At 46.1% G+C, this 25022-nt stretch overlaps 4 protein-coding genes across 4 annotated transcripts; 2 read left to right on the top strand and 2 right to left on the bottom strand.

Annotated features, from left to right (window-relative positions):
* Window positions 1-1106: 1106 nt before the first annotated feature.
* On the bottom strand, window positions 1107-10604 carry wdr43 (WD repeat domain 43). The gene is made up of 18 exons (XM_068751866.1): window positions 10404-10604; window positions 9479-9613; window positions 8485-8606; window positions 7180-7300; window positions 6945-7063; window positions 6762-6864; window positions 6450-6514; window positions 5966-6125; window positions 5577-5660; window positions 5312-5437; window positions 5052-5201; window positions 4880-4966; window positions 4530-4561; window positions 4339-4402; window positions 3503-3616; window positions 2990-3059; window positions 1885-1943; window positions 1107-1793 (listed from the first exon to the last, which is right to left on the bottom strand). Exons 1-18 carry the CDS (start codon window positions 10602-10604, stop codon window positions 1656-1658), a joined length of 1950 nt encoding a protein of 649 aa, XP_068607967.1. The 3' UTR covers window positions 1107-1655.
* A 508-nt stretch (window positions 10605-11112) lies between these two features.
* Window positions 11113-14865, top strand: trmt61b (tRNA methyltransferase 61B). The gene is made up of 7 exons (XM_068752367.1): window positions 11113-11828; window positions 12773-12875; window positions 13213-13403; window positions 13771-13862; window positions 14143-14324; window positions 14406-14489; window positions 14566-14865. The coding sequence occupies exons 1-7, from the start codon at window positions 11118-11120 to the stop codon at window positions 14598-14600; spliced, it is 1398 nt and encodes a 465-aa protein (XP_068608468.1). The 5' UTR covers window positions 11113-11117; the 3' UTR covers window positions 14601-14865.
* Window positions 14866-15129: 264 nt separating this feature from the next.
* spdya (speedy/RINGO cell cycle regulator family member A) lies at window positions 15130-16901 on the bottom strand. Its single transcript, XM_068752353.1, has 6 exons — window positions 16655-16901; window positions 16508-16566; window positions 16358-16443; window positions 16112-16283; window positions 15710-16025; window positions 15130-15185 (listed from the first exon to the last, which is right to left on the bottom strand). The coding sequence occupies exons 1-6, from the start codon at window positions 16899-16901 to the stop codon at window positions 15130-15132; spliced, it is 936 nt and encodes a 311-aa protein (XP_068608454.1).
* Window positions 16902-18523: 1622 nt separating this feature from the next.
* Window positions 18524-23435, top strand: pcare1 (photoreceptor cilium actin regulator 1). The gene is made up of 2 exons (XM_068752412.1): window positions 18524-21789; window positions 23300-23435. The coding sequence occupies exons 1-2, from the start codon at window positions 18524-18526 to the stop codon at window positions 23433-23435; spliced, it is 3402 nt and encodes a 1133-aa protein (XP_068608513.1).
* The last annotated feature ends 1587 nt before the right edge of the window (window positions 23436-25022 follow it).

Here is a 25022-nt window from a genome sequence, read left to right as displayed (position 1 = left end):
TCCATCCACCCAATGGCAGTCCAGAGATAAGGAGGCCATATCAATCCTGCCGAGCATGCAGATAAAATAAATATAATACAGCTCCTGCTCTTCATGGTTTGCAAAAAAAATACAAATGTTTTACTGCATTTCTTGGAACCAGTTCAAAAACCCTTCATTGAAAGAGATTTAGTAGTGACCAAATTAAAAGGACATTTTTATGGGGCATTATATGTTTTTCTTAAAGCTATAATAGCAATGAAGATTTTATCTATATTGAAATGTTTCTTATTGCCCTCTGCCGCGTAAACAAGAAATTATAGTGACTACTAAAATGATACTAATTTAATGGGCTGATATTTCTCCAGGGTAATATGTCACCCAATAGAAGCAGTTATCACGACAGGGCTCCACATAAATACAGTCAATTTAATCAAAGTGTAATTTACTGAAGCCCCATTGACATTTACAGGATGAAAACAAGTCTGCGCTCAGAGCGCTCTTTTACTTTTGAACGTCATCTTCTTTGCCCCTGAAGAAACGTCTAGTTTTTCTCATTAGATGTGAACAAGTTGATGAAACGTGTAAGGTCTTGTCTTCCAGGAAAGTCGCACCAATCGATGGCGCCCATTAAGACGGCAGTGGAGCGATGATTATAGACAGATGGGCAGAATAAGATCCATAAGGAGTGTCGAAGTACCAGCACTGTGGCAATATTGTATTTGCGTGATCTTCACATTAGCCATTCAATAAATGATCCTAAAATTTAAATGGTTTCACACAATTGTCAAACTCAGCCTGGCTGCCGCTTTCATACTGCAGATACTGAACTCGACAGTTCAAGTGTTGCCCCCCCATCAGTCCATCTTGAGCTGCAGTCGTATGATTTCGTTTGACATCCCTGAAAGGAATCTGCTCTGCCTTCGTCGGGCACACTAATAAAGACACGTACGGCTTTCAGTCCGTCTTGCCAGACTTATTCCGCATCCCTGCCCCTCCATTCCCAACACAGCACGCCTTTTGGAAAATGCATTTATCCATCTGCTTAAGGTTTGTACCGTCTCCATTCCGCCGTGGGTTCAAGACGGTCGACCTCTGAGCATGGTCAAAAACTAAATGCACAAAAATACTGCTGTAGAGATTCTACAGGAATTTATTTAATCCCCAAGATTAATGCGGGGGGGTAGAGGGAAGAGCTGTACATACAGATTTACATTGTGTAGAAACCGGAAGTGTGGTCTCGCCTTGGAACCAAGGACCATTCTTTGCATTTCAGGATGAATGGACCCCCGGGACACCCCCCGAGTTACTGACCCGGTCGTACAATACTCACCAAATAGCATTTATTACAAACAAAATGTCAAATGCAGACCAGAGTACAGGGAACTGGACACCGCCTCACACGTCTAGTCTTTTTCAATACAAATCGATGTGGCTGTGACACAGGACCGGCGCTGCCGTCGCAAAGATGATTGGATTTGGTTCCGCATCTCTTCCCAGAATGTGGCATCTGCGGCGCGGAGGCTTTACGGGGCTGCGGGGAGACAATGGGCCAAGCTGGCCCCGGTTGTGTAAAAACCGCACTTTGTTCTGATAATAAAATCAAAGCATGAAAATAAAATGAAAGTATATAGAACTCTTTCAGGTCCATTTTAACATCGGATCGCCATTTATCCTCATTCCTCTTCGCACTCGTTCCCGTGCTCCATGTCTTCCTCTCCATTTGCTTTGGAACCTGTTCTGACTGGGTCATCCTCTTCCTCATCCGTTTGTTCGCTCTTGTCTTCTTCCATCGCCTCCTCCTCTTCCCAGTTCTGAGGACCAAGCGTCACTTTCAGTCGCACAAACAACAACAACAACAATTTAAAGTGGGAACATCTGACAGGTCTGTTTCTTAAAACTTACATCAGAGTCATCATGAGGCAGACCCTCATCACCAGAGGCCTCTTCTTCATCAGACGATTCTAAGTGCGCACAGAGGAAAAGACATCCGTCAGCTGACGCTGCTGAATCGGTTCCGACAGCCTACATCAGAGAGCAGTGAGAGCAAAAGATAAATCTGTTGGGCTTTCAACCGTTTATACATTTCATGGCAGCTATTTGCATTCAGCCGTGACAACGCTCTTTGGTGCAGGAAGGCGGGACGGCGGCGTGATTTGCTGTGGCAATCTGCCCCAGTGGGTCAGCCAAGCAGGATCGACTGCAAACATTCACCAGTGGAACTCACTAAACACACTAAATATCTTGGAACTGAGGCAACAGGCAAAGTCCACACAACCTGACCCAACTCGGAACCACTTAGTCACACCCCTCCTCTTCATCGGCTCCATTTGGGGACTTTTTTTTTTTTTTTTAAATGATCCTTAACAGCAGGGCCACTGATATCCGTGAACAGATCCAAGTGCAGCGTAATTATTTCCTGAAAGCTAATTTTTTTGTGAGTTTGAATAAAGCATTTATTCAGTACGGTGCGGAGAAAGGCGAGTACACACAGCGGAACATTTGTGTTCTGCTCAAAAGGTTCTGAAAGCTGCCGGTCAGGTTGCCAGGCAACAGAAGCCATGTTTGCGTGCAGTGCATTGTCAAGAGTGGCCACATGATGGGCAACGCTGCCTTGATAAATGTTAACCGATTCTGCGCAGTTTCCACGAGCGTCCAGGATGACTTGAGCTGAACAGACAGGACGGATGTCGAAACGATGTCAGTCAGATGCATGGAACGCCGCGTGAACGGGGTGTGAACGGGGCGTGAACGGGGCGACCAGTCGCAACCCAGCAGGTATGAGGAGCCACTCTATCCAGTCACGCATCCAATACGGCCGTGTGATGAATTAGGGAGTGATGATCTGTTCTGTCCGCCAGCTGATGCTGCTCACCAGACGGAACCGTCGCTGAGACTTTTGGATGCGGATTCTACACCAGACCAGAGTGTCGAAAGAAGCGGCGCTCCCACCGGGAAGCAGGTTTAAAGCAAAGAGTAACAAGACTGAGCACATCAGTGGAAGACTCACCCTCTTCGTACACCAGCTTAGCTGTGTGGTCTACGCCTGCAACGGCGTTGCTGCTGTCGCTTGTTGCCACCTAGTGGCGAAAGGAAGTATTAGTCATCCAATATCTGCGGCAACATCCCGTCTGTTTTCAGCTTCTATTCAGTCACTTCTAATTTAGCGCGTACTCACATAAAAATATGTGATCAAATACAGAGCCCTGATCGTTCTTAAATCATTTCCAAAAAAAAAGTATGAACTTGTGCCATTTAAATGGTTGTAAATCTCATCTGCCTACATGTTTGTTCATCAGCCCGACACTTCTCTTCTGTCCTGCTCTTGCAACTCTCAGCCAATTACAGGCCTCAGATTCTGTACAACCTCAACTGGATCAGAGTATCAGAGCAGCAAACATTTAAAATACTGCTCCTTTGAAAGACGGGTGAAATGGGAGAAACATTTACTTCACCCCAGTTAAAGCTTTCGCTCAACTTATATGTGCCCGTCAGACAGTTTCATTCCACCTGGAACACCAACCTGTGTCATGAGGAGATACAGCTTCCCATGCAGCTTGGTTAGTTTGTGGAACATCTTCACTCGGCTCTCAATCATGTGGTGAAGCACTCCCAGCTGGGCCACCAGGTCCGGCAGCTGTTAACACACAGTTGGATTATTGCCTCGGCCAAGGAGGCCATGGTTTGGATGGGATTTGGTTTGTTTTCTAGCAGGACTACAGAAAAATGCTGATGAAGGTGGGTCTTGGTCCAAATTAGATCCCATTAAATTTTGCAAGTGATCCTGGTACCGCTCCGGATACAAAAAACAACTACAACTGATTTTAACCATTTACATAAAAAAAAAAAAAAACTAATGTAAGACATGCATTCAATCCCCTTTAGCCGTCCAGCTGAAGGGAATCCGGTTTGGTCATACGCGATTCCTTTGGGCCTTACGGCTGATCGGGTGGCTGCGCTACCATTCGCCGAGCAACAAATGAGTATAGAACCAACTTGGACAGCATCAAAACAAGCTAAATGACTTCTCCAGGGTTTAATGGTTCTAGTTGGTCCCCAGTGGACTTCAGCAGCATTGATCAGTCGCTTCTTGGCCTTTATTTATTATCTGCCAACGCATTTTATAAACCACTCTGCCGGCAGCAGTAAAGCGATGTAGAAATAAACATTTTCTTGTGGGATCAATCATCAACTTAAAACTCACTGCATGAAATAACATGTGAATGCTGACAAAAGGAAACCGATGCACGCGGCGGACCGCTTCGTTGCCCGGTGTCGTTTCGGTGACTCGGACTCGGCGCATGAACCGGAGTTTGGTGGCGTCGCACCAGCAGAAATGTCAGAGCCGGGCGGACTCACCGATGCCAGGTACGATGTGTGGTGCATGAGAACGGCCTTCAGCCAGCGCACCATTAAAGACGCACTGTGGGACAGAACAAAGGTACGAGCTGAAACGGTCCGACTGGAAAATGTCCGCGCGGATTTAATAGCAGAAAGTCAAGCAGCAGCGATCAATCAAATGCGCAGCGATCAGCTGAGCGGCGACTTACATGAAGGGGTGTCCCTGGAGCCTCTTTGTGAGCTACAAACACAAAGACAAGACTGATTAAAAAAGGGCAGCGATCAATAACGCGCAGCGCGAAGGAAGACGTGCAGAGGTTGACGCGGAAATTCATTGCTGCGATGTTGATTCGATCAATTCCCTTTTGTTGTTGCAGCTTCTTAAATTCGTTGGATAAAAGAAGCTATTTCAAGCTGCCACTTTGGATTCTGGGTAATTCTAAAGCAAGATATTTAAAAGTTATTTGGCATTATATTGATTAGATACTAGGCTGATTATTCGATTGAAAATAATAACTATTAGCTGCAGCATTAATGGCACCGAATAATCGACCCTCACCTCTTCCACCAAAGGTAAAACAGCAGGCAGTGGTAACCGAGCAACGGTCTTCTTTATCACCGTCTCTTTGCACGTCTGCAGGACTTTCTGTGGAAGGGGAAACATCACCGAGTGGTGGAACGATTCAGCGTTGAACTCTACCGAGCTGCACTCTAATCAACGGAACGCTCACATTTAGGATGTTGGCGTCGCGGCTCTCCAGACCCTGCACCAGCAGCACCGCAAAATGATCCGTCTGCAAGGCGTCCGTCCCTTTGCGCGCGCTCTTCCCGCCGGACACTGAAGACAGATCGATTTCTCCAAGTCGCTCTGTGATAGACATCTGCAGTGCAACGCGGGCCGTTAGCTTAGCTGTGTGCCGAAACGCCAACGCAGCAGCAAGCAGAGGAGTGGCGGGGGCATGGATCGGTGTACGATCGACGCTGAACCCACCTGCTTCACATCGGAGCCCTTTTTTCTCTTCTCTGACCCCTGAGGAGCCGCCCGGATGGGGGCTTGGTGACCTGGGAGCCCCGGCACCAGCACTTTGCTCTTGGCGTTGCTCACTGGGGTTTTGACCTGAAACGAGACGCAGGTTTTCAAATGCAGCCCAGTTAAAGTTTTTATTTAAAGAGCACCGTAAAACCAGCCCTAACGAGGTGCGGGTGTCACCACGATAACACAGCAGACTCCTAAAAACGTAAGGCTCCACCGTTACCTTGGAAACTGTGGTCTTAATGGAGAGGGCCAAGCTGGCGTGGACATCCCGGGTCAAGCAGACGTCTCTCTCTGTGCTGATCTCCTGGTGGGAGGGACAACGAGGCAGAACCAGCGAGAGCGATCAACACAAGTCAGCCAGGCGGAACACCTTTAATGGTGCACAGATAATCCATAACGCGCCATCAGAGCAGAGCAAGGCCCACGCTTCAACGGCCGGGCGTCTTAAAGTTCGGCGTTAGGCCTGCAGAATAACAGGTGATGAGCCCTCAAAACACGCCTCCCTCCAGTTCTGATGGAGACTGCGTCGGGATTATCACAGTAAATATAACTATATTACAGCGTAGTACCAAACGATTCGCCGCAGCAGCCCACCCCGAACGGACTCACCACTCGCTCCATGACCGGCTGCAGGTGGTTCCCGTAGGCCAGGAGTACGGACCGCATTTCAGCGCCGAGGACAGCGGCCAATAGCGGGACAGGCGACGGGGAGTCCTTGTTGTCCGACACCTGCACCGAAGACGAGGGTGACAGGGGCTTTCTGCAGGGCCTGCGGGCATAGATGTTCAGACCTCAGCATTCAGCACGGAATCAAGCAAAAAATAAATACATGCAAAAAAAAAACTGGACCTCGTATCAAACTCTACAAGAGGAGAGCTGGATATTCCCTCATCGCTGTTATCTGCCGGTAATCAAGCGCCCCATAATGGCCGTTAGGAGCAAACACCAAACAAGAGGGAAGGAACATCTAAACATGCATCTCTTCCACCAGAGCGTCACAACAAAAAGAAAATGCGCTCCCAACTCAAACAGCAAGCCCTTCTTGTGTCTCCATCACAATGTCTAACATGCAATAAAGGGCTAGAAGCTGTACCCGTTCAGAAAGTGCTCAAAGAGGTGCAGCTGCCCGTCGTTGCAGACGACCGCCAGCCTCAGCGCCTGCGGAAAACAGAACACGCGTTTACATATTAATGATGGCGGCAGGTGAAGCAAGCAAGCGGGACCTCAGACACAATTCCTCCTCAGCGAGTGTTACGGATCAGGGCTGCGTGACTCGGGGGGGCATTTAAATATGTTTATTTTGGTCAATGAAATCTTGTGATATGAAAAAAATGGAAGACGTTTCGCACCGGGTGACCCAGGGCATAAGAGTTCAGTAGAAATAAAAGCCCAGCGTCACTCTGACCTCTTCCTTTCCGTTAGACGCGATGAGGTCGATGCACTTCGGCTCGTCCGTCAGCGTGAAAGACACCACGGAATTCTTGTCCTTTCCGTCCTCTCGTACTTGCCTGCCGGGACAAAACTCCATGTGAATCCTTGACGCGGCAGCGGCTGTGAACAGAGCCCTGGGATTTACGAACGCGCTCACCAGACGCTGAGCAGCCGATCGTGCGACGCGCCAGACAGGAAGTAGAGGCCGTTGCCATCGGGAGGTCGCGTGGTGGCAAAGCGTAGAATCGTCACAGTGGTGGAGTGTCCTGTGAACGTCTGCACGGGAGAGAAAACAGTCAGAAATCGCATCTCAGGCTTCAAAGAGAAAAGAGAACGGCCGGATAGATCAACAATCGTGCCGTCAATCAGCCGTTGGGGCGAGGCGTACGCACCCTGAAGATCTCCTTGGTGTCCAAGTCCCACATCTTGATGGTCTGACCGGCTGAAAGCAGCAGCTTGCCATCGGGGCTAACACACAGGCTGGTTACTGCTGCGCGGTCCGCCTTCCATTTACTGAAAGCAGAAACCCAGAAGGACTCTTTGTGATTTGAAAATTTTAGCGTATGCTTATTAAACAGCATTTTTTTTTAATTCTGATTCCTCCTCCACCGGTGATTTAACATGATATAGTCCCATCATGGTCATCCTTCCGTTTATTATAACGCACGAGAGGAAGCCAAGAAAACCATACCGCTATGATCCTCTTATCAAAGGAAATGACGACATTCAAAGGGACGTTTATGTATTTCTGAAGAAAAACTCTAAAGAAGAAAAGGAGGACTTTTTTGCACCCACATCTTCATTTAAATAAAACCTGAATATAAATCAAGTTAAAGCTCCTACTTTCTGAACGACGTCAGCAGGGGATGGGCACTGATCTTTAAGTATTAGATGAGTTGCTAGTAAATTACACATCCTTTAGTCATAAGAAAGTTTTCCCCTTGTCTTTCCCTGCGGCTGATAGTACTAAAGTATTACTGCCAGAAGGTGGCAGTAATACTCCTATGTGCTGCTTGAAACCATTCATTATAGAAGAACGCACTCTGACCTCAGGGGAGGAGGAGCCAGCAGGCGCATGCTCACCATATAAAGGTATGTGTGCACCTCCTTTGTATAAATAATATAATAACAACAAGGCTCTCCCTTGTAAAAAAAAAACAATGTTAGACGTTCTTTGGAGCAAAGTTCTCTCATGCACCGAAAGAGACGTTGCTGAAACGCCCCTTAATAAGGACAAAGAAAGTTAATGTCAGGTGGTGAAGAGAAGATTTATTTCTCAGAGCCTGTTTTAACCTGACAAATACTGTGAAGCCAAACACACAAACTTCCCCGACTCGGTTCACCTGCTGATTATTCCCGTTTACCATCTTTACCATCTATCCTGGATCTCATGCTAGATGATAAAGGAGGTGGAGCTTCCGCCCTGCGGGCAGCCTGTTGTGGGATTTAATGACGGGGAACAGATCTTAGATCCTTCAGATCCATCGCACCACCAAGATAAACATCGGAGACACTACTGGACCCCCAGGTGAGCGTGGCCTCCCTCTACCGGTCCACATCCGGGTCTGTGCCGCTGTATGACCCCAAATAACCCCATATTAACAATGTCACTGGTTTCAACTTGAATGTGCTTCAAACAGTTGTGCGTTCTGGACGAGCATCCCTCTCCCGAGCCACACATCCATTAAAACACTGACCTTCGTTTCTTGCCCGTCTGCAGTTCCCACTCGATAATGTTTGTATCGTCGGATCCGCTGTACAATAAACTCTCTTCAGGATGCCACTCGACACAATTCACTCCTCCGACATGGCCTCCATCCTGATGAAGGGTTGGGGATTAGTTGATGGCAAACAGACACTCAATATTCATCACAAGAGCAATACTTTAACCCAAATGTGACATTTAATTCCAAAATTAAAGGTTCTTCAGATGCCAAAGTACGACATCTGGAACTGTGTGAAATAAATGAAACATTTCCATCGTCTCATCTCCAGCCGCTTTATCCTCCTGGAGCCGACCCCAGCCAACGACGGGCGAGAGCCCGGGTACACCCCGATGATGTTCTACATCAGGGGTCAGGAACCTGTGGCTCTTTTGCTGGCTGCATCTGGCTCGCAGACAAATCTTTAATTATAATAAAAATGGTTTTGTTACACTCCTTTGTGCATGCGAACCGGCGACTAGAAAGCCGGTTCCCTTCTTTTAATCGCGTTGTCAGCTCGCTAATTTTAGAAACTCTTTTGAGAAGATGGTTGAAAGAAAAAGGACGAGGAGTATCGTACTTTTCACTTTGTAGTCGCAGAGACATCAGCAAAACCACGCAGCCCCAGAATGCGCTTTAATGGCAAGAAATATCCATCATTGGTTGGCAACAGCATAACAATGTAATTAAAAAGTACTCAGAGACTTATTGTACTTTAACAGTGTTATTACATAAAATGCACTTTTAAACATATTTTATGGCTCTCACGGAATTACATGTAAAAATATGTAGTGTTCCCAAACCCCTGTTCTACATTGTTGACCTAAGTCACTCAATTCTGATTTAAGGGCTTTGAGAACAGACACGGATCACCGGCTGTCCGCAAGCAGATTGTGAACGTGCCGGACTATAAAACAGGGATGCATGCACTGAGACAGAACTACATTCTCCTCTACAACATGCATGCGTGGTTGGCGATCGGACTCACCAGAGTACAGTGCAGCGCTCCTTTCACCGTGCTGTAGATGAGCACGTCGCCTGCTGCTGTGCCCATCGCCAACAGGTCCGACTTCTCCTCCGCCCGACTCGCCTCCGATCTCCTCTTCTTCCTCTGAGGTCCCTCCTAAAGAAAGAAAGAGAGAAGCATGTTATTCGACTAAACGGATAGGAATAGTAATGGTGGAAGGCTGCGTTAGCAGTGACAGCTTATTCATTAAATAATTCTGTCTTAATTATAATTTTGTATTTATGCAAATCATTTTAATAAACTACTATTCGTTGTCAATAGTTGACATTCCAAAGCCACCGCCGTCACGGATAGGATCGACTCTAAGCAGTATTTATTTCAGCATTTTTTTTCAAATTATTATTTCACACGAGTCATAATCTAAAGACTTTTGAGACGGTTAACCACAAATGTAAACTTTTTTGTTAACAGTCCTTCCAGATGTAGCAATGGCGACGCTCCGATAAGCTAGTGCTAGCGTGTATAACGACTTTACTGCGTCGTTACGCGCGTCGACACGATGATAAGTAACTTGACTTTTCGCCGTTGTGAGGAGTGTTTGTTATTATTTTTGGCAGCGATTTCAAACTGAAATAACCACACTGAGACGCTGCCCACGCTTTCCTGACTGCCATGTGGGACTAACATGTGCGTCCTCAGCAGAAGTCGGGAGCTAGCCGACGCTAAGTGCTAGCACTTATGTTAAAACAAGTACGCGCGATACGAGGACGCGTCTGCGCTGAAAGCGAACCGACCGTCCCGCGAATTCAGACATAATTCCGCCTCAAGCAATAACACGTTTTGTATTTAAAATGTACGCTTAAGTTAGTAACGCACAAGCGGCTAGCTAAGGCCTCGCTAGCTACCGGAGCTACTAGCATGCTAATCTAAAGCAGCCCTGACGTACCTTGGCTGCCCGGCATGGTCCCCACGCAATGCAGGTGCAGGCGGCACTCAGGTGGGCTGAAGGCACGTATTCTTGGTGAAGTGTTTTACTGTCTGTGTTCCAGACGCGCAGCCTGCCGTCCTGCGCGCACACCGCCAAGTACTGTCGCGATTTGGGTGAAAACACGCAAGGTAGCGAGGCGCAACCACCGTCCGCCGCCATTTCTGAGCCACTGCTGGAATCTGCGTGTGTGTGTGTGTGTGCGTGTGTGTGTGTAGGGGGGGGGGGGGGGGGGGGGGTCGCACTAGCCACGTGTGACAATGTGTGCGCATGCGCATTAGCGCGTCATTCTCTGACGAGGCAAAAATGTCGGCGCCACATGTTCACTCTGGTTAAAAAATTATCAATTATTAATTGTACTGTACTGTCAATTTTTACATGATGATGATAAAGAAGTAAACCAAACAAAATAAACAGTTATTCTGTCTATCGCCATCTTCTGGTCAATTAAAATCAAAGCGTGTGTCGCACGATTATGACGCATCGAACACGTGTTCTTGCACGGCGACCTCCTTTTGTGCAGCCGGGCGGATGCAGCGTTGCGAACGGAGTTTATCCCACTGCTTTTAAAAACTTCAACCTTCACTCTGATTTATCTTTTTTTTTTAAAACAACAAGTTTGCCTCCGGATTTATAAACTGAACTTTCAGTTTGTGTGGGCTGTAATGTGACGTAATGGCGGTGAAAGTGCCCTTTCCTAGAGTTCTGTTCATGCACCGACTCGTGAGGAGTATCGGCATCATTCAAAGACATCCCACGAACACGGACAAAGCCAACCGATGCAGGCGGGAGATGAGAACTGGTTCAAGCGCTTCTCAGAAATGTGACGAGAATGGAGGAAACGAGACACCCCTGTCCAGAAGGAGGCGACCCCTGTCCCCCCTGGAGCGGATCAGTGGCCTGTTGCCTCCGGAGGCACTGAGTCCAGAGGTGATGCAGCTCCAGGGAGACCCAAACAACCATCCAGCAGCCGTCCACAGGGCACCAGAGGACAGTGGACATGTAGTCGTCCCTAAAGAGGGTGAGTCAGAGAACGGGCTTGCGTCAGATGGAGGAAAGGACCCAGATACTTTTGACACTCAGCTGGATGGAGAAGGAACTGTGGCATCATCCACACTTCCCGGGAAGTGCCTGCTGGCATTCGGGGAGCTGCTTATTGCTGAGTACCGTAAGAAAGGAGTGGTGGAGTTTAGGAAAATGTTCCAGCTGCAGACAGGAATGAGTCTCCAGAGCAGCTGGGGGGCCATCAGGCATAGTGACATAGTTGGACAGCCCGCTGGTCAGTCCCTGAAGACAAGCCAGGGTGTCCCCATCCTCGTCCGCCGGGCCAGTCTGGAGGACTACGTGCTGTATATGAGGAGGGGGGCGGCCATCACCCTCCCTAAGGTACAGATGCATTTCAGGAAATTAGACCGTCGTGGAAACGTTTGTTCGGGAGATGAAAACTATACTCGAGACTCATTACGTATGAACTAACATGTTTTATTTATTTAGATAAGCACAGCTCAAAATAGAACAAGTACAGTGTGTCAAAATATTGAAATACTTTGAGTAAATCACTGTTTATGCAGTATAAATACATGAATCGTAGTTTCAATACACAATACTGCAATCATGGAGAAGAATGCTGACTTGACATTTGTCCAGAACACACTCATTGTCTCTCCTCACAAGGAGGGGAAGACTCAGAAGATCATTGCTGGAGGGGCTGGCGGCTCACAGAGCCCGGCATCAAAGCATATTCATGGGAAAGATGTCTGGATGGACAGAGTGTGGAAGGACAATGTCCACAAGCAGCAGGATGGTGGCGGCCTTGAGACGATGCTAAAGGAAAGACGAGTTACGGGAGCTTCACGAGACGTGGACGAAGGCTGCGCTCGGAGCGGTGAGGGCCTCCACGCACAGGACGTGTCCAGGAAATGGACGACAAGTGTCTCCTTCCTATTGTCAACTTCAGGAGAGGCTTACCTGGGCCAAGGAGAAGAACCGGACCGTTGCTCACCGGTCCAAAGACCTCTTTTCAGATGAAAGCGACTTTTACGCTTCATTTGGAAATCCAGGTCCCGGAGTCTGGAGGATTCGGATTTCCTTTTCCAGCACGGCGTTGCGTCCGTCCACAGAAACCGCTCGGAACCGGTTTTCCTGATCACCAAAATTCAAACAACAAGGCTTGAAATGTTTTCTATTTATTTACGTGGGATAAAACGAAACAAAATGAGAGTTGCACTGTTTGAATTAAATGACGGGTCTGTGATAGCAGACGTCTTTTCACGTGCACCTGTGTGTAATGATCCCGTATCGATCAGTGGCTGTTCTGCTGACCTCCCCAGGATGCCTGCGCCATGTTAATGATGATGGATGTCACGGAGGGGGACCGCGTGTTGGAGTCCGGCTCTGGGTCCGGCAGCATGTCTCTGTTCCTGTCCAGAGCAGGTCTGCAATGCAGCTCAAGTATAGAATAAAAGGAACTGGTTAATATTGTGGTATTGATTACAGGCACTAATAACAAGTAAAGAAATTTAGGTTCCACAAAATGCTCCGTAACTGCTACCAATCTTCATTAAACGCCATTAAAAGCTATTTATCTAGAACTTTGAGTATCCTTGTGTGTTTGTGGTTAAGGAACGTGTCGGTGTGTCTATTTTCTGCTCACCGAAGGTCACAAAAGGTGATGCAGAAAAGGTTACGCGTATTTAAGTGTGATGCTTGCGGTGCTTTTCTACCTGTTGCAATGAAAAGAGCCGAAGGCGTCGGCGTTTGTTTCCCCCAGTTGGCTCTAAGGGCGGCGTCGTCAGCGTGGAGGTCAGGGAGGACCACCACAGCAGGGCCGTGCGCAACTACCAGCGCTGGAGGGCATCGTGGGAAGTGCGGCGAGGGGAGGAGTGGCCCGACAACGTCCAGTTTCACAACACCGACCTCCGCACAGCGCCCTCCTTCCTCGCAGGCCAGGAATTCCATGCGGTCAGTGTTTGTTAAAAAGGGGGTACTCGGGTCTTGACGATTTAAAATCAGGCGATGCGTATTGGTCCAACAAATGTCTGGAGCTTCACAGCAGCACAGTGATGCAGCATTATTTCAGACAGAGGGGTGGGTTACTTTCCCAAAATTTGGATCGAACATGTATCCAATAAATGACCACGACTTCCTGTCTAACGTCTCGCGGAGCACCAGATACGTGGTGAGACGCGTCACCCGTTTGCTGTTCATGATTTGAGGTGAACTGTTCCTTTAAAGCTGAAGGGGGTGGGGCTCAGATGGCCCTTGATGTCGTCTCACTTGGAACTTTGTGATGGAGACGCTTTGATTGGCTGGATTCCATCTGTTGCAGGTGGCTCTCGACATGCTCAGCCCTCATCTGGTTTTACCTGCTGTGCTTCCACACCTGCAGCCGGGAGCTGTGTGTGCCGTCTACCTCGTCAAGTGTGTACCCCCCCCCCCCCCCCCATTCAGGCAATGTATCACACTGGTCTTGATTATTTATATTTATTTTATAACTAAATGTAAATTAACAGTCTTTGGTTGCCCGTCCCACTTTTCTTTTAAAGACTTCAGTGAAATTGATGATGAATCTTTTTTTTTTTTTGTTAACTGGATAATATAAGACTCTCATCAAGCCTTATTTGTGTCTTTACTGTTAGTGAATCTTTAACCGCCATCATATTCCAGCCGTGACTGTTTCCTCACTGTCCCTCTGAAACAGTATCACACAAATCGTCGAGCTCCTGGAAAGCGTCCGATGTTTGGCGCTGCCTTTGCTGTGCGAGCACGTCATCGAGGTTCCCGTCCGGGATTGGCTGGTGACGCCGGCCCTCCTGAGTGATGGCCGTTACGTTATCAGGAAACAGCTGAGAGAGGACGGGGCGTCAGGCGACACCGACAAAGGTGATTCAAAGTACCGGTAGCACCAGAGAGACGCCGCGCCGCTTCTTTTTGATCGATTGTAGTTCTGCTGTTGTGCTTCAGAGGAAACGAGCTTCGGGAACCAGCCGGCCTTCGGGAGTATCCCCTACATTACCCGACCCAATCATGAACAGAGGAGCCACTCGGGTCAGATATGACTGTACTTCAGTATTTTTTGTTCATATGTGATGTTAGAAATAATCGTCTCCTTCTCCATTTTCAGCATTCCTGGTGAAGCTGAGGAAGTGCATGCCGTAGATGTCCTGCGAGTCGCCTCCTCTCTCAGCTGAAAATAAACGAGGCCAATGTAGAAGTGTTGGTGCTTTCAGTTTTTATTTAAGAAGGAATTTAATCAAAATCACACAGAAGTTGGTGAAACTGCCTCTGCAAAAGATTTCATTATGATGTGCTGCATGTTTATCGGTGTATATACTGTAATATAATGGTTACGTGTGAAGAAGAGGAAAAATGAAGCACATAAAAACAGGGAACTTTAATTTAGAACTCATTAAATGGGCACTATGCCAACAAAATAAATAACATGTTGCATGTCAAAGATGCAAAAGTCTGGTTAAATGTTCCTTTTTGAACATCATTTCCTGCTGACCGTAAATAAATAGACAATGTAAGAACAGCTTAAATAACACGGAGTATAAGTTAGACCCTCCTGAGGGCAACGCCACGCTTGTGGCTCCTTCTAGTAACTTGCAGGGGAACTTTGTCCTGACCAGTTGGGTCGAACCAGTAACAACGTTACGAGTTGTGCTTCAGTCGGAGGCGTGTTGCTCTACTCCTCACAGATCCAGTCCATCGAGGTGTCGTATGCAGAACAAGACTCGTCGCCTGACAGATGGGAAAGTAGAAAGACTCGATTTGGTACGAGGGAGCGTTTCAGTTGTTGTCCAGTCTGGATTCGCTCCCATGATTGATCATTCCATTTTACCGTGTAATCCACGCTAGGCTAAAACATTGAAGTTCAAAGAATACGCCGAGCAAAGACGTAACTTTAGAGGAGCCATTATCTAGATTCTAGCAGCTTTAATTTCACAAATTCACCTTGTAATTATACACGCTGTGTGTAAGTGTAGGAAATTATACATACAGCATTAATTATCAAAGTAACTGCAGTAGCTGAAGTTCCTGAGCCCCCTTCAGATGGGATTTTGTTTGCATCACACCTCAGAAGGAACTACACATATGATCCCTCTAAAGTTAAAAATGACATTAAAATAAGTTTAATTCGGGTCCGTCATACGACACAGGGCCTTATTAAGAGTTCTGTCGTGACCCACAGACGTAACGCAGATGACTTAGTGCAGTAACGCTCACAGCGAGCAGGCGGGAACGAGACTCACAGCGACTCCGGCGGGGAACCTTCTCAGCGCAGTGACAGGAGGTTGTTGGTTCCAGCGCGTTCTTGCGAGAGGCTGCAGCTCTCGGAGGGGTGACTTCCAGACTCACGGTGAGTGGGTGTGGCCTCTGTGTAGAAGTGCCTCTGGAGCAGGAAGCTGCATCCTCCCGTATCCTGGAGTCACGCTTGCAGATGGCACAGGACACCGGGGAGGCCGTGGGCCCGCGTGGGAAACGAGCTCCGTCCGGGGCGCCGCCCTGCCTCCGAGCGCCGCCGTGGCGCTCCGACCGCTCTCGTCTCCACAAGAAGTGAGCGGGTAGTATGGTCATCACCTGGAGGGCAGAGAGACACAACAGAGACGGAGAATCTGGCGTGAACACGAACCAATGGGAACGGTTCTCATCGCTCTCGCGTGTACCTCGTCACAGCACCACCTGCTGACGGCTGCCCTGAACTGGATGCGAGCCCACAGCTTGTCCCGCTGCTGGAGGAAACTGGGAAACTCCTTCCTCCAGCTTTTCCCCAGCGCCCAGGGGAAGATCTCATACTTACTCTCCTCCTCATCCTCCTCCATGGTGTTTGCAAGATACCTAGAGATGGAAAGCCATGTTTGTAAAGGCGAGATACAAAGGTCCGATGCAAGATTGATTTATAGGAGACTTACAGTGCAATGAATAAATTCTTCCTGGTGTATTCGGCAGTAGTAAAGTGGGCCCTTTTGAAGTACACGAAGGTCATGGCTAGAAGGTACTGGTGAATATGGGAATAGAGTTAAGGTCATAGAGCTTCACCAGAAGATAATCCAACATCTTACCTTGTCAGACATTTTATAGCAAGAGTCCATCCACAGAAAGTCTTGGATCAGGTCATCGTCTGCAGCCAAACACAAAACGGACGATTAAATAACACACATTCTTCACCATTCCAGGTCGTGCACGATTGATCGACTCATTTTAAGTACTAAAAAGTCTGAAGAACGACGTCATCTCCTGCCGATGGATGACAATAGTCGGGGGCATGACGGCTCTGCCGTGATACATCACGTCCCAGCACCGGCTCCGCTGACTGGCTCCTCGCGGGGCCTTGGCGCCGCCGGCTCCCCGCAGCCACAGCCCCCTCCGGGCCTGGAGGGAGCGTGAACTGTTGCTGGGTTTGACCTTCACCGTGACCGACGGAGGAGTCTTGCATCGCCTGTGTGAGCGCTTCATCGTGGAATCAGCCCGGCTCATCCGCGGTCCAGAGATCTGCAGCGCGTTCTGAGCAAAGATAGGAAGGTGTGACAAAACGTACAAGCTGCAGCTTCAAAGTTCCTTCACAATGAATGTTAACAGGCTTGTGACGTCAGGAGAAGGCCCCAATTTCCCACGAGTTTCCACTGCAGCATTGGAGGAGAACGGAAGCTAGCTGCTTCCGGGCTAGCATGAAACGTCATCCTCGTTTGTAGTAACGCTGTAGCTCCAGCTAATCTCTTAAATTCGCACTTTCACACCAGTAAAACTAATTCTCACCTCCGCAGCTCTTTCCTTTTGACTTACTTGCGAAGAGCAGCTTCTTCCACAGGAGTAACGGAGTAAGTACCGCTGCGTTACCTGCAGAGGCGAACAAAAGAGGACAATAGTAAGGATAAACCGCGGAGAAAGTTGAAAGAGACGAGCCGTGACGTAATCCCCTCCAGGTGATGACGACACGCGCGCGCCTCAGGGCCCCGCCAGTCCCGCCCCCCCCCTCCCTCATGGACAGGATGCAATAACAATAAATACTTTTGCTGATTAATTGGGGATGATATTTTTCCTTTTCTTTACAAAGAAAAGGAAAACGTACTGAGAAGTACTTGCTATGCATATTTAAATTTAGTTTGAATGTTCTGGAGCAGAGAAAAGGGAATCACTCAGCATATGATGCTTTAAACACATTCCGTGTATAATATGACAAAGACTGTCCATCGCTACAATTCAGGAAGAATCTAAGGCATTTGGACAAGCCTGGGATGACAAAGGGACTGTCAAACGCCTGTAAGACATAGAATACACTATATAGAGAATGTATTAAATATAGAACCAGAGATAAAGAAAGGTAATACAAAATTACAAAAATAAATTAACTGATATTATTAGGAAATGTAAAAACGACTATTATAGTAATAATTATAATAATTGTAATCAATAAAAATAACATTAATGGTGCTGTGCTACCCTGATTATATGTGCTTTGCTACATGCTGCCAATCAGTCCTCTGCCAAGGTTAAGGTTGTATTGTTGTGTTTATTGTCGTCGCTGTGTATTTTGCTTTTGCGACTCGAGTCCATTCTAACCTTGGTTTTGTTTTTTCACTCGTAGATGCTTATCCTTACAGGGTTGTGTGTGTGTGAGTGTGAGCGAGAGAGAGAGAGAGAGAGAGAGAGAGAGATCCTGCATTAAATGAGCTTATGTTCTTACAAGTACGTGAGTTTTACATGGATTAACATGACGTGTGCGTGCTGAGGCGTTCACAGAAAGCCTCTCTAATCCTTTCAGCTGCTTGTCCTGTCGCAAGGTACAGGGGAATATATATTTCGGAGCACAACCCAAAGATTTCTTTCGCGAAATGGCCATTGATCCCTGGATTTATTTTGCCATCTATGACATGGAGGAGAAATTTGCATGATGGATTTATTTTAATCGTTTTTCTGGTGATAAACTCCTGGAAAGGGATCTAATCAGTACTCCAGCCATCCAAAAATGAAAGAGACAGCGGATTCCTAAAGAGCTGGGTCATTCTTTGAATTATTCTCTGAACTGTTGATCTCTTGTATTATTGTTGTGTTGTTAATTGTATTATATAACATCAGAAATGGGCTGCTCACCATCCAAAGGGAACGATTTTGGGACACTGGGCCCCAGCAGGAAGGGGAGAATGCTGCCCTCTGCACCTCCAGAGAGCCTCAGAGATTCAAAGTTTGAAAATGCTGAGAATTATAATTCAACTGGACCAACAGATGGGGGTGCGAAGGAGAGAAAGACACCTGGACAGAAAGAGCCTCATATGACACCCAAAGAACAGAGATTTGTGACTGACCCACTCACTGCAAATATGGATAAAATGGGAAGTCAAGGAATGGACAGCATCACAGTTTCACAGAAAAACGAGAAACTCATTGACAAGCAGGGAACGACAGAAAAAAAGTCTGGCAGGAAACCAAAGAAAAATGCCAAAGGTGTTAGGGTGCTAAAAAAGAAAGGCAAGGACAAAGAAAGAACACCTATCGACGTGAAAGTTGACTTCCCAGAACCTTTGGTGAAAGCGCACAAAGCTGCTTATGCCTTTTTGAATCCAAGCATAAACAAATATGATATTCTTCTTGGGCATTTGGAACAGGCAACCCAAACACAGGTTTCTGTCCAGCCAATGGTTTGCTTCATGGCTCTACGCTACGACGAAATCATCCAGGAGCTGGAAGAGATGGCGGAAGAAGGAGAACAAGTCTTGAAAGAAAATGGAGAACATCTTGCTTGGCCAAGACAAATGAAAGATCTCCCATCGTCAACTCGGAAATGCGACTCTGCTAACTTTGATTGTCCACCAGATTTGCTGCAACAGCTGCTACAGTACACCACACAGAGAATGCGAAACGTGAGCCAGACTGTCGGTTGTATTGGGGACTCCGCATTGGAGGAGGCAGTGGAATACTTCGCCTCTGTTTCAGAACTTTTGGATGATAAACTAAAAGTCAAACGTGCATTAGAGACGAGGCTGATGCAGCTTTTATCTTGTATTGAAATGACTTCTCTAAGGAAACCTGGGACGGAGGATTCTGCTCTCTTTAGTGAGGACAGTGGTATCGGGGCTGAGATCGAATCCCTTGCTGGATCTGAAAGATGCCATAGAAGAGAGAGTTGTGAGTCTGCTGGGACAAATGGAACTTCTTCAGTGTTAAAGCAAAGGCTTGGCAGGAAAATAAGTCCAAGTGTTTCACTGTCCTCACTCAACTCAATATCTTCTACAAACACCATGCTGGCTCATGACCAAAGAGACTCAGTGCTGGGATCAGTCTCTTTAGATGATGGAGAAGATGATGATGATAATGATGATGATGAGAAGATGGATAGAAGCATAGGAGTTATGCAGTTAGGGTTTATAAAGCAATCCAATTCTTCACCTGTAAATTTTGAACGATGCCCACGTCGCCTACCCCCAAATCATGTAGAGAATCCCCAAAATGTAGAAATGACTCTCAAAATGAAAAATGCAATAAGTGGAAGGATACAGTTTGTCCCATCACAGAACTCTGATGTCAAAGCAAAGGGAGTTGGCAGCCCAAAAACAAATAGACGCCAGTGGAATGATGTCGATGAACAATGTTCAAAACGACCTCAAACAGCAGCAGCTATTCGAAAGCCAGCAGTAAAGAAGACCCCTGCAGCTATGGAACGACGTTCCCGGTCAGCAGAATCCCTACGGAGCAGAGGGGAAGACCCTACTTTACTAGAACTAAGCAGAACCCAGAAGGACTTAAACCAGAGGTTACAGAGAATGAACAAAAATAAGGGAAATGGAAACATTAGGACTGTTCCTTCGAAAGAAAATAAAGGATCTTCACAAGTACAATCTCCAGCAATTATTCGCAAACAAGAAGACGGCATCCATCCCCAACCACTAAAAGACAGAGTTGGCCTCATAAGCTTCAGCGTTAAAAAACAGGCAGAAAACAACAACGTTGAACAAGGTAAATCTAATGACAAGGAATCCAAAGATCCTGTCAAAGCCCAGACACTCATCCCGACTCCTCCTTCATCACCACGACCATCTTCTGGCATTCACAGAGGTCAGAACTCAGTTAAGAAACTGATTGATACGTTCAGTCAAGGTATAGGGGAACTATATAACCCCGAAGCTCTGGGGCCTCTCAAAGGCGTTCGGAAGTGTGGTGTTCCTGTGTTACCCGGTTTAGGAAATGTAGAAGCCGTGCTAAGCAGTGGGATAACCAGTTGTAGACCAGAATCGGATTCTTTTGATCTGGATAGCCTTCCTCCACCTCCACCTGAAGTATTAATGGACAATTCCTTTGAAAGTGCAAACAGTGTTTCAGCTGGTGTCACAGATGAAGGAGCAACAAAAGTCAGGAAATCACCGTTATTAAAAAGGGCTGTGGTGTCCCAACGACTGAGGGCCTCCGTTCACTCAGTGACAGTGTTGCCAAGCAAAGGCAGCCTTCCACAATCTTCCAAGGTTACGCCCCTTGCTAGAACAAATCAAAAGGACACATCCAAGGTTTGCCCATCAGACGTTGAACTTCAGAAAAATCCAGGAGAGAAAAAAGATACCTTGAACCAGCAAGCCAGAAAGATCATGCAGCTAAAACAGCCTCTAGACTCAGAGAGATCATCACCAAGTCACGTGTCTACTAGTCACGGAGAACTGGCAGATGTACAAGACGGCATTAACCTTTTTTTTTCTGGAAATAATAAATCTTATGTGACTCCTTCTTCAGCAGTTAGTAGCCAAGCGTCTGCTACCCCACCCATGGCAAGGGGGCGGATGTTACCATCTACTCCTTCTACTCCAAACAGTCTGCAGAGAAGACTTCCAAGTCCCTACAATTTTAAGAGACAACCCTCTCCAACGGCTTCAGCGCACTCCTCGATTAACGGGAACCTCCCTACGCCACCAGCCGTTCAGAGGAGACTCGTCAGTCCACCTGCTGCAAAGCAGAACATTACGAGCTCCAACTCATCCTCTTCCCACCCGTTCAAAACAGCAACTCCAACGGCCTCGCCAAAACTACAAAGGGATTCCAGGGAGAATAGCAGCGAAGACCCATCTAGTTCTCAGATGATCAATAATGTGCGTTCTGTCTTTTGCCCTGCATCTCCATCCCTGTTTGAAGCCGAGCCTTGTCCAGTTCCCCGACCCCCTGAAGCATGGACCTCAACTGGTGTCTCTATTCTCTCACGCACTTGGTGGAATCGAGGCAGGTTTCCTGTATCTGTTCGGGGACCTCGAACCTTCATCCGACGTACCCAGTCAGACCGAAGGCCAAGTCCAAGTCTGCCCCCAAGATCACCAGGCGTCTCAGTGGCTGAGACTTGTGGGAGCGAGCCTGCAATAAATTCCCAGGAGTTAGTGTTTAAAATGTTTTACACAACATAAATCATTAAATATGGCATTTCAGTCATCGTTGGAGGAAGTTTAAGCATATACCAATCTTCTTTTTAAATGTTTGACTGTGTAAAGTCTTGTTTTGTAGCTGTTATTGCTTAGGATTTCAGTACCATTTAGATTGGTGACAGGAAAATGATAAGCTTGTTTATTTGTATTATAAACAAAGTATAATAGTAAAATTATAAAGGCACTCATTGAGTGCAAACCTCCACCAAGCAGCTCATTCCCCTCGTAGTTGGATTTACACCATCTACGTCCAGATCCAGATCATCATTTTTTTCATCCGTAAATGGCTGTTTCAATGTTAAAATAATTGTTTTATTTCCTGACCTCATTCTGGATTCGATCCTGGATTATGGATGGCTTTGAAATTTTCGTTAACGCTGCAGTCAAAATTTGTTCCTCAATATCTCGGTTGATTATTGGCAGATGTTTATGGAATTTGACACAGTCATGGTTTCATGGTTTGTATATAAAGATACCAAGAAAGATTTATAACCTTTTGATGATGATCCAGATCACCACGTGGATGATGTAAATCCACTTACGAGGGGAATGAGCCCCTTGGCGGAGGTCTGCGCTCACTGAGTGCTACTCTAGATTATTATATATTTACCTATACCTCAACCGCACTTGGAGCATCTTCATTTTGTCATACTGTATATTTATGTGACATTCTTCAGTCCTCCAAACGTACCTTTTAAATGCTTTCAACTTCCTATATACAAGCAAACCAAACAGGATTTCCTAAATAATGATGGAAATCAAAAGAGGCCCAACAGCTCACTGTTAATCCATTGAGATCTCCTTAAAAGGGATCATTCTGATACAGTTATGTTTTTGCTCAAACATCTATTTACAGTGTACAAGACTGACCCACACAAATATAAGCCATTTTTACTGAATGCTGGTATCAACCTCTACTTTAGCTTTGCTGGCATCAGAATATTTAACACAGCTATCATGATACAAACATGGTGACCTGCTGATGTAAGCACACATTTTCCAGCTTGGTAAATTGATTACTCGCTGTTTCGTTTTTTCTTTTTCTGAGTAAGTAGCTTCATTGACAGCATGTTGATTCAGGATTATGTGCATAGTTCTTATACAATGTTAGATCATCATCTATAATCTAATAACATTTCTTTGTACAAAACCAACTTGGAATTGCTTTCATCTATTGAAAGTACCGTACATCAAGGACATAGATGATAACTGATTATTTCACAATCAATTAGATTCAGAATTTAACTCTCCGTAGTTATTAGTGTTGCTGTGCATATAATGGATGCTGCATCGTGTTCAAATGTTTAGTTTAACGAGGGCCATTTGTTACAGTAGTCTGTAGTGGCCTTTTCAGTACATGTATTTTATCACACCGTCCCCATTTAAGTTGAAAACAAACCTACTTGTATCATTTTCCTAATTGATAATAATAATAGTGACGTTCTCCTTTCATTGGCACAGGCTGGATGACGAATCTACAAGAGAGGAGGAGTTATGGCCGAGCCAATCAGCTCTCAGAGCTACTCGCCGTTCTGCATCACAACCGGACCTGTGTGTTGTTGGACGGGCCTTGCAAAGACACTTAATGGGCCAATGAAAGGTCAGTGGGATTATGGATTAGAAGGCCTTACCAAGGATTTAACGTGATGTTGTTTATTCCACTGGGAAGAGAGGCTGAGCTAATTTTACCCACTTTGGCACATTAACACAGCTCCATCATGATGAGAATACAGTATGTGAAAGAAGCCGCTTGAATGAGAGCCAAAACGTTTCCAAGATTTTCCTACAAGTTCAGTTGACTTTATTCAACACAGAGACCGATGAAAAATGTTGCTTTTTACTACAGTGTCCTTATATATATATATATATAGTTATGCTGACCTTCATGTGTAAAATTACTGATTCCCCTCTTTAATGTCCACAGAAGCCTGGAATTTCCGAAAAATGCCTTCAGGACACTCTTGAGTAGTGTTTACTTGCAAACATGTTCTATTGAGAAGCCAGGAACCGAACTGATGCGCCTGCAAGCGTAAGGAGCCACACGATTCCTTCACTGGAGCTGCTTTACTCAGGCTGTAGGGAAAACATATCTTGTATTTAAAAACAACAACTTTACTTCTGATTCACGAGTCACATTTGGAAACTGGATTTGCACCCAATAGAGCACATACCTCCACCAGGGCCTGTTTTACATGCACCTGATCTGGCCATCCAACGAGAACTACAGAATAAATCAAGCTACCGGTAACCTGGAAATATTGCTAGAACTGGACATCCATCATGATTTATGCATTATTTTAGGAGGACTTGCATTGTTTTCCTTCAGAATGTTGGACCTGCCTCTTTGCCAGTATCCACAGATATGTTCTTTATTCTTTATGTTATATGTACTTACTTTATGTATTTTGAATGGTATTTTATTTATAATGGGTGATTTGCACAATGTGTATTTCAGTACAATTTCTCAATTAAAGTGATATTCACATTGATCCTGTATTTGTATTCATATTTTATATGAAGCTTTCGACAGAGCCAATGGGAAATCATGCTTTATGGCAGATGCCAATAAAGACCATGCTGATTCTGATTCTAATCTGATCTGATATTGTACTCTAAATATGTATTATAATTCCTGAATAAAGACAGAGGCCGTCACTTGTGCTTGTGTTGCAACGTTCAATGATAGGCATCAAAAATATCACACGTCAAAGTTATGAAGGCCATGAAGTATCTTTAAAAGACAACAACCCACAGTGAATCCAGCTGCAGGTATGGCTTTGACCTCCACCTACAATGGCGTGGAGCAGGGGCAACAAAGTTCTGCTTGGCAGAGATGATAGGCAGAGGATATGTGGCATTGATTTCACTCAGAGACTGGAGCTTCTAAAATATTCTGTCGATACACAATATGTATCTCTGGAATCACACATGCTGCCCTCCATACTGATGGCCAAGCGTGCATCAAAGTGCACAAAGTACTACCCAATGATAATATCATATTGTATAGGACACTGAAATCGGTGTCTTTTTTCTGAACTAAGTAAAAAGGTATGCATTTAGCTGCTATCAATTCCCGTCATCACTGCCATTTTCCCACTGTCTTCTCCGCTGGCAAAGATGAGGCAGCTTCTGCTTTATCAACCATGAGAACACTTGAGTATTCACATTTCCAAAAAAGTTGGGA

Source organism: Brachionichthys hirsutus, chromosome 18 (assembly GCF_040956055.1).
Source record: "Brachionichthys hirsutus isolate HB-005 chromosome 18, CSIRO-AGI_Bhir_v1, whole genome shotgun sequence".
Lineage (NCBI taxonomy): Eukaryota > Metazoa > Chordata > Actinopteri > Lophiiformes > Brachionichthyidae > Brachionichthys > Brachionichthys hirsutus.
This window is presented reverse-complemented; position numbering and strand designations above follow the sequence as displayed.